General features: G+C 36.1%; 1 protein-coding gene and 1 long non-coding RNA gene across 6 annotated transcripts; both read left to right on the forward strand.

The window, feature by feature from the left end:
* The first annotated feature begins 224 nt into the window (after nucleotides 1-224).
* Nucleotides 225-4,337, forward strand: LOC131551429 (carbonic anhydrase 7-like). 3 transcript variants are annotated; one of them, XM_058794384.1, is made up of 9 exons: nucleotides 228-340; nucleotides 460-532; nucleotides 683-709; nucleotides 880-1,050; nucleotides 2,570-2,721; nucleotides 2,900-3,001; nucleotides 3,110-3,182; nucleotides 3,567-3,733; nucleotides 3,831-4,337. In XM_058794384.1, exons 1-9 carry the CDS (start codon nucleotides 287-289, stop codon nucleotides 4,023-4,025), a joined length of 1,014 nt encoding a protein of 337 aa, XP_058650367.1. In that variant the 5' UTR covers nucleotides 228-286; the 3' UTR covers nucleotides 4,026-4,337. The 3 variants fall into 3 exon arrangements, with proteins under 3 accessions (XP_058650366.1, XP_058650367.1, XP_058650368.1); XM_058794383.1 differs by having other exon boundaries at nucleotides 225-340; nucleotides 2,900-3,182; XM_058794385.1 differs by lacking the exons at nucleotides 228-340; nucleotides 460-532 and adding an exon at nucleotides 1,196-1,232 and having other exon boundaries at nucleotides 2,900-3,182.
* Nucleotides 4,338-5,020: 683 nt separating this feature from the next.
* Nucleotides 5,021-9,428, forward strand: LOC131551431 (uncharacterized). 3 transcript variants are annotated; one of them, XR_009273766.1, is made up of 7 exons: nucleotides 5,021-5,467; nucleotides 5,573-5,599; nucleotides 5,708-5,883; nucleotides 6,242-6,310; nucleotides 6,552-6,608; nucleotides 7,387-7,500; nucleotides 7,667-9,428. It is a non-coding gene; the product is annotated as an uncharacterized LOC131551431 (long non-coding RNA). The 3 variants fall into 3 exon arrangements; XR_009273765.1 differs by having other exon boundaries at nucleotides 5,023-5,467; nucleotides 7,387-7,547; nucleotides 7,667-9,427; XR_009273764.1 differs by having other exon boundaries at nucleotides 5,025-5,467; nucleotides 7,387-9,427.
* The last annotated feature ends 1,075 nt before the right edge of the window (nucleotides 9,429-10,503 follow it).

Genomic DNA, 10,503 nt, shown 5'->3' on the forward strand with positions numbered 1-10,503 from the left:
CATTTACAATCATTTATGAAACATTTTAAAGTCAACGGCTAACAAAGTTATTTTGACTCACTTTAAAGGCTGGTAAGCGAAAACGTCTCAATGCTGAGAGGAAAAAACTTTAAGACAAGATTAAATAAATGTGACTGCTATGAATTCTTAAGAAATCTCAGAAGATAAAGGACGCCTAGCAATGTGACATGAGCTTTAGATAGGAATGCAGTTTTTCATGAGTAGATGAACAGATGAAAGTGACCCACCCACTACAGGTGATCTGCGAAGAGTACTAAAGGTGGGAATGAAGCCAACTCATCATATTACTGCATACAGACGGGCGAATCAAGTCAGAGAGGTAAGACCAGAGTTAATCTACATTATCTGATTGATTTCATTTCTCATTTAAAATTATAATCTAATTAAATTCTGTTAACAGCATTGTTTCAGTTTTTAATGATGTATTGTTTGATGCAGATGATTGTTTTGCTGGTAACTTGCCTTGCTGCTCTTCTGTGTCCCACCGTCCACAGTGCGGACGCTTCAGTGGGTGAGTGTAACTGAAGTTCAACTTCAATAACTCAGTGAATATATCGTTTTATTTTGTATGACTCTGTTAAAGCAGGCACTAAAGGCTCTTGAAAAGTTTGGATAGTTTCATTGGTTATATTTATTAATGTTGTAATTTCACCCTAAACAGAATGGTGCTATCACAAGCCAGCATGCAGTAAGTGTGATTTATGCATTATTTTTTTGCATCCTAAAATATTCCACATAGACATAAAATTATATACAATATAAATGTTATTATAAAGTTCTAAATTTCAATATACTTGTTCTATAGTGATTTTCTTTCTTTCTTTCTTTCTTTTTTTTTGGACTTCTGATTTGTAATAGATTTTACCACCTGGTCCAAGATTGCTCCACAATATTGCAATGGATCCAAGCAATCTCCCATTAATATCGTGACTGCAAGTGTCCAGGGAAATCCTAACCTGACCTCCTTTAACTTAACTGGTTTTGATGACAACTCCACCTTCATGTCAATCGGAAACTCAGGCGACTCCGGTAAGGATCACTGAACACTGGGAACATGATTTGTTGATATTACTTGCATTTATTTTAATGCACATTTTACAGAATCGATCTCTGTATGACATTAAAGGGTTAGTTCACCCAAAAATGAAAATTGTCATTAATTTGTGTTCCGAAGATGAATGAAGGTCTTACGGGTTTGCAACAACATGAGGGTGAGTAAGATATTTTTGATGAAATCTGAGAGCTCTCTCAGAAACGTAGTAAGGACATCGGTAAAATAGTCCATGTGACATCAGGGGTTCTACTGTAATTTTACGAAGCTACAAGAATACTTTTTGTGCACAAAGAAAACAATAATAACATAATTTATTCAACAATTCTTCTCCCCGAGTTACCATCTTCCACCATTTTGGAGAGTACCCCAGAACATAATCAACATAATCAGCATTGTTTATGATCAGTAGAAAGCACACACATTCTGAACATAAACAACACTGATTATGTTGATCACATTCTGGGATACTCTCCAAAATGGCACGAAAGGTCACCTTATTATTCAGTGACTTCCGAATGAGGATACTAACAAAACAAATCCATAGGAAACTGTAAAATGAGAAGCATCACATTAAAAAGGTTGCACAGAGAAGTACAAAAGTGCGAGCTAGCAAAGAGATGTAGGCGATCTACTGTTAGACAACAGCAGGATAAAAGTTATTTGATGGCTCTTTGTGTTCCATGAGACTCGCTGACTACACAATGGAAACTTGTGTGGTTTCACAAGTGGTTTCACGTGTACTTTGATATTTCTTGAGATGACGCCATGTTTATGGAAGAACGAGGGGAAAAATGTATCGGATAGGGAAAGCCCTGGCTTTGTGTGGATGTGGCCTTAGACTGGCAACAGTACAGCGCAGATCAATCATCTTTGATGCTCAGCATCAGTGTATAGTATATCCTGGACATTGTATCTCAAGGCATGTTTAAACAGCCGAGTTAGGGGTGCTCTGTGCCTGCCTGGTTTCTCCCAAGGTTTTTTTCTCCATTCTGTCACAGAGGGAGTTTTGGTTCCTTGCCACTGTGGCCTCTGGCTTGCTCAGTTGGGGACACTTAATTTCTAGCGATTATCGCTGATTTGATTGCACAGATACTATTTAAACTAAACTGAGCTAGACAATGACATCTCTGAATTCAATAATGAAATGCCTTTAACTGAAAATTGAAAATTGAGTGTTTAATCTTATCATTATACATTACTGACACTCTATCCTCCAATTTGATACTGTTAAGTGCTTTGACACAATCTGTATTGTTAAAAGCGCTATATAAATAAAGGTGACTTGACTTGACTTAAAATTCAATGTGAAGATGCAATATTGCATAAAAGCCAGACTAAATTAAGCCTGCTAACCCACCTCCTCTATTAAAATATACCATTGTAAATGCAGTGTAAATGCTACTTTTGAACAGTCTATGTCAAGAGGCTGAAAAAAATGCTTCTTTGACTGCTTTGCAATGTAAATTTGGTGTAATATGTCCATTGTCTTCACAGTGGTGGTCAACCTGGATGATGAGAAAATTAAAGTGCAAGGAGGTGCTCTTCCAGGTGTATACAACACCAAACAATTCCATCTCCACTGGGGTAACGGCAGCTCCTCGCCTGGCTCCGAACACACCGTGGATGGCAAACAGTACCCAATGGAGGTATGATTGATTGAATTTTGAAAATGGAGTCATTGTTTCAAATCTTTCCCCTCAAAGCAGCCTGAGTATGAATAAACTCTTTTAAAAAGGGGGTTTTCACTGTGATGCAATAGAAGAACCTTTATTCTTAAGGGTTTATGCGATCGTTCATTTTATGTGTTCTTATGTTGTCTCATAGCTGCACATTGTAAGTGTCCATTCAAAATACAACGGAAGTGTGTCAGCTGCTTTAGCTGCCAAAGACAGCACAGCATTGGCTGTTCTTGGTTTCTTCATTGAGGTGAGCATGACATTTATTCAATCCAGAGAAAAACACAAACATAAATGGCTTGGTTGTGTGCACATGGGTATGCATTGTTGTGTGTGTGTGTGTTTTTTTAACCAACAGGGAACCAATGAAGCAAACAAAACAAAAAGCTGGGATATCCTAACATCCTATTTGACAAAAATACGCAATTCAGGTAAATAAATAGTTTGTAAGAATCTTGAGTCGGCAGTTTTGTGAGAGATAGTTCACCCTAAAAATCTACTTTTTGTAATTTCTTAACGCTCGTGTCATTCCAAAGACATTTTGAAGAATGTTTCAAATGTTTTTGTCTGTACAGTGAAAGTCAGTGGTGTCCAAAACAACACTGGTCCACACTGACTTTCACTGTGTGAGCAAAAACAAAGATGGAACAATGATAAAAAGTTTTTCATTTTGGAGTGAACCTTTAAATGCTGGTATGTTTGGTTAATCTCTCTTCACCAATATGACTTAACAACAAATTAGCACAAAACGTAAGACAGCCAAGTAGTTTCATTACACCCTCTTGACTTTTTTTTTTTGTTTGTTGTATATTTAGGAGATCAAACCTCAGACATCATGAATCAAATCACACTGAACAGTCTGATTGAAGGTGTGGACAGGACTAAATATTACCGCTACCAAGGCTCTCTAACTACACCCAGCTGTAATGAAGCTGTGATTTGGACCGTGTTTAAAGAGCCCGTCAAAGTCAGCCAAGCCTTTGTAAGTAAAGGCAACTTGAAAATCATACTCATGATTCAATGCTCATCATATTCTGAGTTAAAAAGTTACACTCCATTTACTTTGTTTCTCCAAACAGATCAACCGCTTCAGCACAACTGTCTTTTTTAAAGACGCAAGCGCTTCAGTTCTGAACACCAACAACTTCAGAGGAGTTCAGCCCTTGAATGGCAGAGTTGTGACGTCACAGGTCACAGTGGCATCTGCAGCACCTTCATCATCCACTTTATCTGTCATCACAATACTTCTATTGTCCAGTTTGTGTTGGCTGTAAAAAATGCTTTGCACACACATTTTATGAGCTGATTTAATTTATTGCTCTTGTGAATTATGTGCACTTTATTGATTGCATTTGATCATGGTGGTTTCTGTAATATGTTGATTTTGTGATTAGTGAATCTTGTTACATGAAAAAATAAGATGTAAGGTAGGAGTTAATGATGTGAAGCTTTTCCTGTTTTTACCAATTGTATTTCTATTTGTACCAAATGTATTTTTAACACACAATTTATCATCTGTGAGCATAACATGAGTGCTTGGGATATCAATTATATATATATATATATATATATATATATATATATATATATATATATATATATATATATATATATATATATATTTTTTATCTCAAACTCTTAGTTTAAAACAGCTGAAATCGTACAGACTCCTTATGTTTTATATGAACCTTCTGTTATCTGCAATTTTATTCAACAGTAGGTGATTCTGTAGTATTTAAGGGGATGACAGCTATTAAAACTGAAATAATAAATGTTTGTTGTTTAGTAACAAAATGTCTCCAATTGAGTTCTGTTTATACTTAACCATATATAAATGTGGCTACATTTAAATACAATTACAGCAAACACAGTAATATTGTGAAATACAATTTAAAATTATGATTTTCTATTTGAATAATTTTAAAATGTAATTCATTCCTGTGAGGCAACGCTGAATTTTCAACATCATTACTCCAGTCTTCACTGTCACGTGATCCTTCAGAAATCATTCCAATATGCTGATGTGCTGCTCAGAAACATTATTATCAATGTTGAAAACAGTTTTAGCCACTTAATATAGTATATAAATCATAAAAAAACTCATGCAATTGACATAAATTGCTTTTGGAACTCAGGCTATGCATCAGTGTCCACATGTCTTCTAAGGGTGGAGACCTGCTACACCTGATTCAACTAATCCAAACTGGCCTTAATTAGCCTAAAGGGTAACACCTGTTACTATTTGTTTTTGGCAGTCACCTTAAGCTTGCTTGTTCTTTTAAAGCTTTTTAGTGTAAAGCTTTTGGAGTAATTGTTTAGAATAGGGTTTTACTGGTCAAACTGTATTTTGGCTGGGCTTTGACTAAGAAAAGAATTTGATATTAAGTAAAACGGCAAGGGAGCAGTGGAATAATATACAAATGATTGAATCTTTTGAAAGGCTCTATGTTTTTGCTTGTTATAAAGTTACTTATACAGTGTGTATGTGTTCCCATACAGAATGACTGTGAGGAAAATGATTGGGGATGACAGCTATTAAAACTGAAATAATAAATGTTTGTTGTTTAGTAACGAGAGATTAAGTATAGTCGAACAGGAGTTTTTGGCGTGTGTAACACATGCATGTCCTTTCCCCCCTCCAAGATGAATGCTTGGTTCATGACCTGCTTTGCAGCTTTTCTGTTGCCTGTGTCATACGGCGCACCGATATCTGTGGGTAAGATATGATCGTTTGACTTGGTTTATTTTCCCAAACTTATGTCATTGAATTGTTTAAGCTACCTTAGCATGTTAATCTTGCTGTATTTTGGGCTTTTCGCAGCTTGGTGTGATCACATGCCATCGTGTAGTAAGTCTTTCCTTTCTACTTCATAATTCCTTTCATGGCCCTGAAAAAACAAGTCTCAAATATCACAAAATTAGTGAGCTTTGTTTTTAAGTGCTTTCTGCATCTCAGGTGATTGTTGCTTGGCCCATAATTGCAGAAAAAGACTGTAATGGAACTTAACAGTCTCCAATAGACATCATAACCACCAATGTGCAGGCTAATACCTACTAATCTGACCTCTTTCACCTTCACTGGCTATGATGACAACACAACCTTGACTGAGATTAAAAACACTGGCAGGACAAGTGAGTTAATGTAGCTCGATCTTTGTGTTATTTGTGCGTTTGCACAAGACAAGACTACACATGATTTTTGCAGTTGTATCTTCAACAGGCCGGAGTTATCTGTTCTAATGGTGTTTTCTAACATAGTTTGGCTTTATCTTCAGTTAAAGTTGCACTAGATCACAAGAAAATGCATGTGGAAGGAGGTGATCTGCCAGGCTTGTTTGCCAGTAGGCAGTTTTATCTTCACTGGGGTAATGGCAGTTTCATGCCTGGATCTGAACACACTGTGGATTTCAAACAATACCCTATGGGGGTATGAAAATTGCACAGACTAGTACAAATGTTGTTACTGACTTGTCCTGTCTGTGTGTTTCAGCGGCACATAGTGAATGAGGTCGTACATAATGGTTCAACTATACTGGCTGCTCTTGGTTTCTTCATTGAGGTATATCAGTGTTAAGAAAAATAATCTTTTAGTAAACAGTCTAACAATGCTTTTATAGAACACTTTTTCCATTTTTATAAATATGTAAAGCATTTTTATGCAGTGGAAAGTTTCCATGGATGTTAAAGTTTCTTCATGGAACCACTGATGCCAATGAAGGAAGTCTTATTTTTGAAATGTTTTGCCAATAAATTGAGGCTGAATTTCATTAGTCGTAAGATTGATTTATTTGAACTCCCAGGCCACTTATGACACTGGCAAACCAGAGAGCTGGAAGACCTTAACTTCGCCAATGCAGGTAAGTTTCGGGCATCAAAAGTGGCAGTATGTGCCACATTTTGCATAACATTATCTTTGGGAATTTTGCCCTGCTGTCTTTTTTTTTTTTTTATTTATTTCCTCCTCCTGAAAGACTAAAGTGGTTAAATCACTGAGCCATAACTTTCTAGCACACTGAATTTTTTTTTTTTTTAAGGTAAGTGGTCGCAAACAATTTATTTTAGCTACATTTAATTTAAAAAAGTTGAAAGTTAGTCAACTAAATTTGTTTATTTAAATGTAGCTAAAATAAATTTATTGCAACCACTTACCTTTACTCAATTTTTAAAATTCAATGAATCACTTTTTCAGTGCAGTTCCTGTTTAAGTTACTTACAGGTGGGCAAGATGTCAAATCTCTTCCGCTAAAGCAATTTTCAATTGCCAATTCTGCCTGAAAGCAGAGAGGCAACTAAAACTTGTACCCTATATTTCAACATTGTTGCTTAAGTGACTCTTTAAATTTAGAAAATATTGAACACTCACCAGACTCCTACAGACCATTCAAGTAGTGTTATCTTCACTGATGCTTTTAGAGGATTGTTTATTCTGACAAAACTGACCACTACCCAAATCCCTTATTTGCATTCTTCAGACATGTACCCAAGGAACCTGATCTTCATTATTTCTTTAAGAATTGAATGAGCTTGCTTTGAACAAAACTGACCAGTTTTTAGATCCCTTAATTGTTTCTGTGAGAAGAGCTGTATAAATACAGTAAAACTGACTACTTCGCTAATGCCCTTTCTGCTTCTCAGGTGATAAAGCATGCATCACTGAATATATCTCTATGGATGATCTGCTTCCTGGATTGGACCGGACTAAATATTCCCCTTATCTTGGCTCTTTAACCACACCAAACTGCAATGAAGGTGTGATTTAGACCATCTTTAAAGACCCCAAAGTCAGTTGGGATTTAGTAAGTTGACTTGTCAAAAGGCTGATTTTGCAGAGTCTGTCACTGCTGAAGTACTACTACTGAAGAATTCCAGTATCTTTAGTTTAATTGTTTCAAACCATTTTTAAAATTTCGATTAGATTGACCTGTTCAGTACAAGCATTTACATCAAGGCAACCAGCTCTCTCCTAATGGTGGACACGTTCAAGGGTGTTCAGCCGGTCAGTGGCAGGATCGTGACGTCACAGGTGGCTGGTACCAGAGCTACTGGTCCTGTTTCCCAAACCGCATATAATTTGGATGTTCTAGACCTCTCTTCTGATTGTCAAACCCCTGAACCTTACACAGAGTTTGATTTCGAAATTCCATACTGGTAGAATACGAGTGGGAGGACTGATTGTTATGAAACAAGTTAAATGTCGTTTTTTTTAAACTGTATATTTAACAGCTTGTGAGAAGTAACTTCAATTATACTTGTTCCAGATATTTGTTAGGTAACACCCCATGCAAATCTTTAATGAAAAGTGAATTTTAATGGTATCCTGCTAGTTAATGTATGCTTCAATATTAATTGCATTCCAACAATAAGTTACTACTGTATAGACCTTAAGCTCTGTAGTTACTGTTTCATGGGTGTGTGTAAACTACTTTTGGTGGTGGTGTTTTTGAAATCCATGTTTATGCAGTTGTTTTTGTTTGTTTTAAGTCTAGATTTTACTCCACGTTTGGCATCTTTAAGACCGTTATAAGTTTTGCACTTCAGAACAAAACAAAGCTTTTAGATTTGTACTGCAGCTAAAGGTATTAAGTCCCCATCATTTACTTCTATTTTTTTTTCAGTCAAAGGTTCTTTAAAGAACCATCTCTTCCTTAACTTTATACAATCTGAAGAAGCTTCTTTCACCATAAAGAAACTTTTGTGAAACCGAAAGGTTCTTCAGATATTAAAGGTTCTTTATGAAACCATTTAGACAAAAATGTTCTCCTATGGCATCGTGAAGCACCTTTATTTTTAAGAGTGTAAGTGTAAATAGGAGCTAAAGCTGAATTGAAATCTTGTTAGCTTGTAAATCTCGCAATGATTTAGCAGATGTAGTTTTGACTGTCAATCAGTAGCACTAGTAGCGTGTGTGTGGGGTCTTTTCTCTTTTTTTTTTTTTTTTTTCCTCCCCACCCCCCTCATGCAGAAATCACAGCTCTGGAGTATCACTTTGGTTTAGCATTAATATGTAGAGTATATGCACAAGGGGTTTGGTTTTCTTTGTGGTAGTCTTAATGTCTTTTCACCAAAGTGTAACTGTTTGTTTTGTCAAAACACTTGTGCTTTGGTTCATACTTGATTTAACTAATTCATAAACAGTTGGTATCTTAGCCATTATTTTAAATGTATACACAAAATAAATAAAGGCTTAACATATTCTTAGTCAAGGTAGCAAGTTATTCATCTCAAGTTAAATGCCCCCTTTATCTCTTCATGCTGTGAAATAACATTTAAATGCTTAAGGTTTGTGCATTTGAACTGTCTTAACTTCCAGTTTTCAAGTTCTGGGCTTTTATTTTATTTTTCTGTGAATTTGCAGCATTAACTTTGTGCTCAAGGTCTACTTTCAGTGTAGCAAAACAAGTTGTAAATGACTCAGCTTTTCATGCTTTCAGTAAGACGGAGTATTTATAGACAGTTTCTAGAGGTGTTTTGTATCCAAGAACACTTTGTTGTACTTAATGAGACACTTGAACACACTGTCCTTTAGTATAAATTAGGGATGTCCCGATCAGGTTTTTTTGCCCTTGAGTCAGAGTCATTTGATTTTGAGTATCTACCGATACCGAGTCCCGATCCGATACTTCTATAATACATAAAAAAAGAATAAAGATGAGCGAAGAAACAGATCCAGGATGTTCCTTATTTTTTTATTTAATTCACCTTATTTTAACATTCAACAACTCTGTTAACAAACAGAGCACTTCTGTGAGGTAGCTTGAACAATCAAGTAATAAATAACATAAATTCTTCACTTTTGGACTTTAGTGCAACAGTAAATATAAAAAAAAGTCTAATATAAAAACAAATAGCACCTCAACTTAAAATACCCGGTGTTCTGTCGATTTGTGCTACCCTGTCAGATTTTGCTACCTCCCATTAAAACAGTAGGTAGTACAATTCGACAATGATAAATGCTACCTGTCAAATTATGATTTATTAATGTCTACACCTACCCCAACCCTAAACCTACCCATACAGTAATGCAGATACATTAAATATTGTTGTTCAGCATGAGAAACAAGACGCAATATTGATGTGCGCAGTAAGCCCTGGTAGGAAAATCTGACGGGTAGGATAAAATGTCAGGACACCGGCAGGCATGTAAACAAATAAAAAAATTAAAAAAAAAGTGCCACAGTGTTTGCAAAGCCAGTAGTGCTTTTAGGAACTGCACTCCTAACTCTTACTGTCATCACAGTAGTAAGTTTCACAGAAGGAAATGTATGTTTTTCTTAATGGAAACTAACATCTCTACCTCCAGACCGCAGACATACTCGCGCTTTCCGCTTCAAGCTGCTTCCGTGTTCTACTTTGCCGGCATTTAACCAATAGCGTCTCTGCAACAAAGTGATGTCATGCCGCACGCGTTGCTGTTTCTGTGAGGAGTCAAGAGGTCTAACTCTGTGCCACCGCATAACTGTAGATGTGTTAAAAAATAATGAGAATATATATATATATACATATATATCCGAGTCCCGATCGGGATGTAACGTCCGATTCCGATCGAGTCTGAAACCACATGATCGGGCCCGATTTCCGATCACGTGATCGGATCTGGACATCCCTAGTATAAATATTTGTTGACTTCTACTTCACTACATTTTAAAAAGAAAACTGATATTGCAGCTTCTATATGTATGTACCCACGCACTGTGAAATGTGGGGACTTTCCATAGACTTCTATTACTTTTATACTGACCAATTAATATTTTC

Source organism: Onychostoma macrolepis, chromosome 12, assembly GCF_012432095.1.
Source record: "Onychostoma macrolepis isolate SWU-2019 chromosome 12, ASM1243209v1, whole genome shotgun sequence".
NCBI classification, from domain to species: Eukaryota; Metazoa; Chordata; class Actinopteri; order Cypriniformes; family Cyprinidae; genus Onychostoma; species Onychostoma macrolepis.

Coding starts and splice junctions, on each gene's coding strand:
- LOC131551429 (XM_058794383.1), top strand. CDS start 287: ATGAAGCCAACTCATCATATTACTGCATACAGACGGGCGAATCAAGTC. Junction 3,183..3,566: donor GACAAAAATACGCAATTCAG/GTAAATAAATAG, acceptor TTGTATATTTAG/GAGATCAAACCTCAGACATC. Junction 3,734..3,830: donor TCAAAGTCAGCCAAGCCTTT/GTAAGTAAAGGC, acceptor TTCTCCAAACAG/ATCAACCGCTTCAGCACAAC.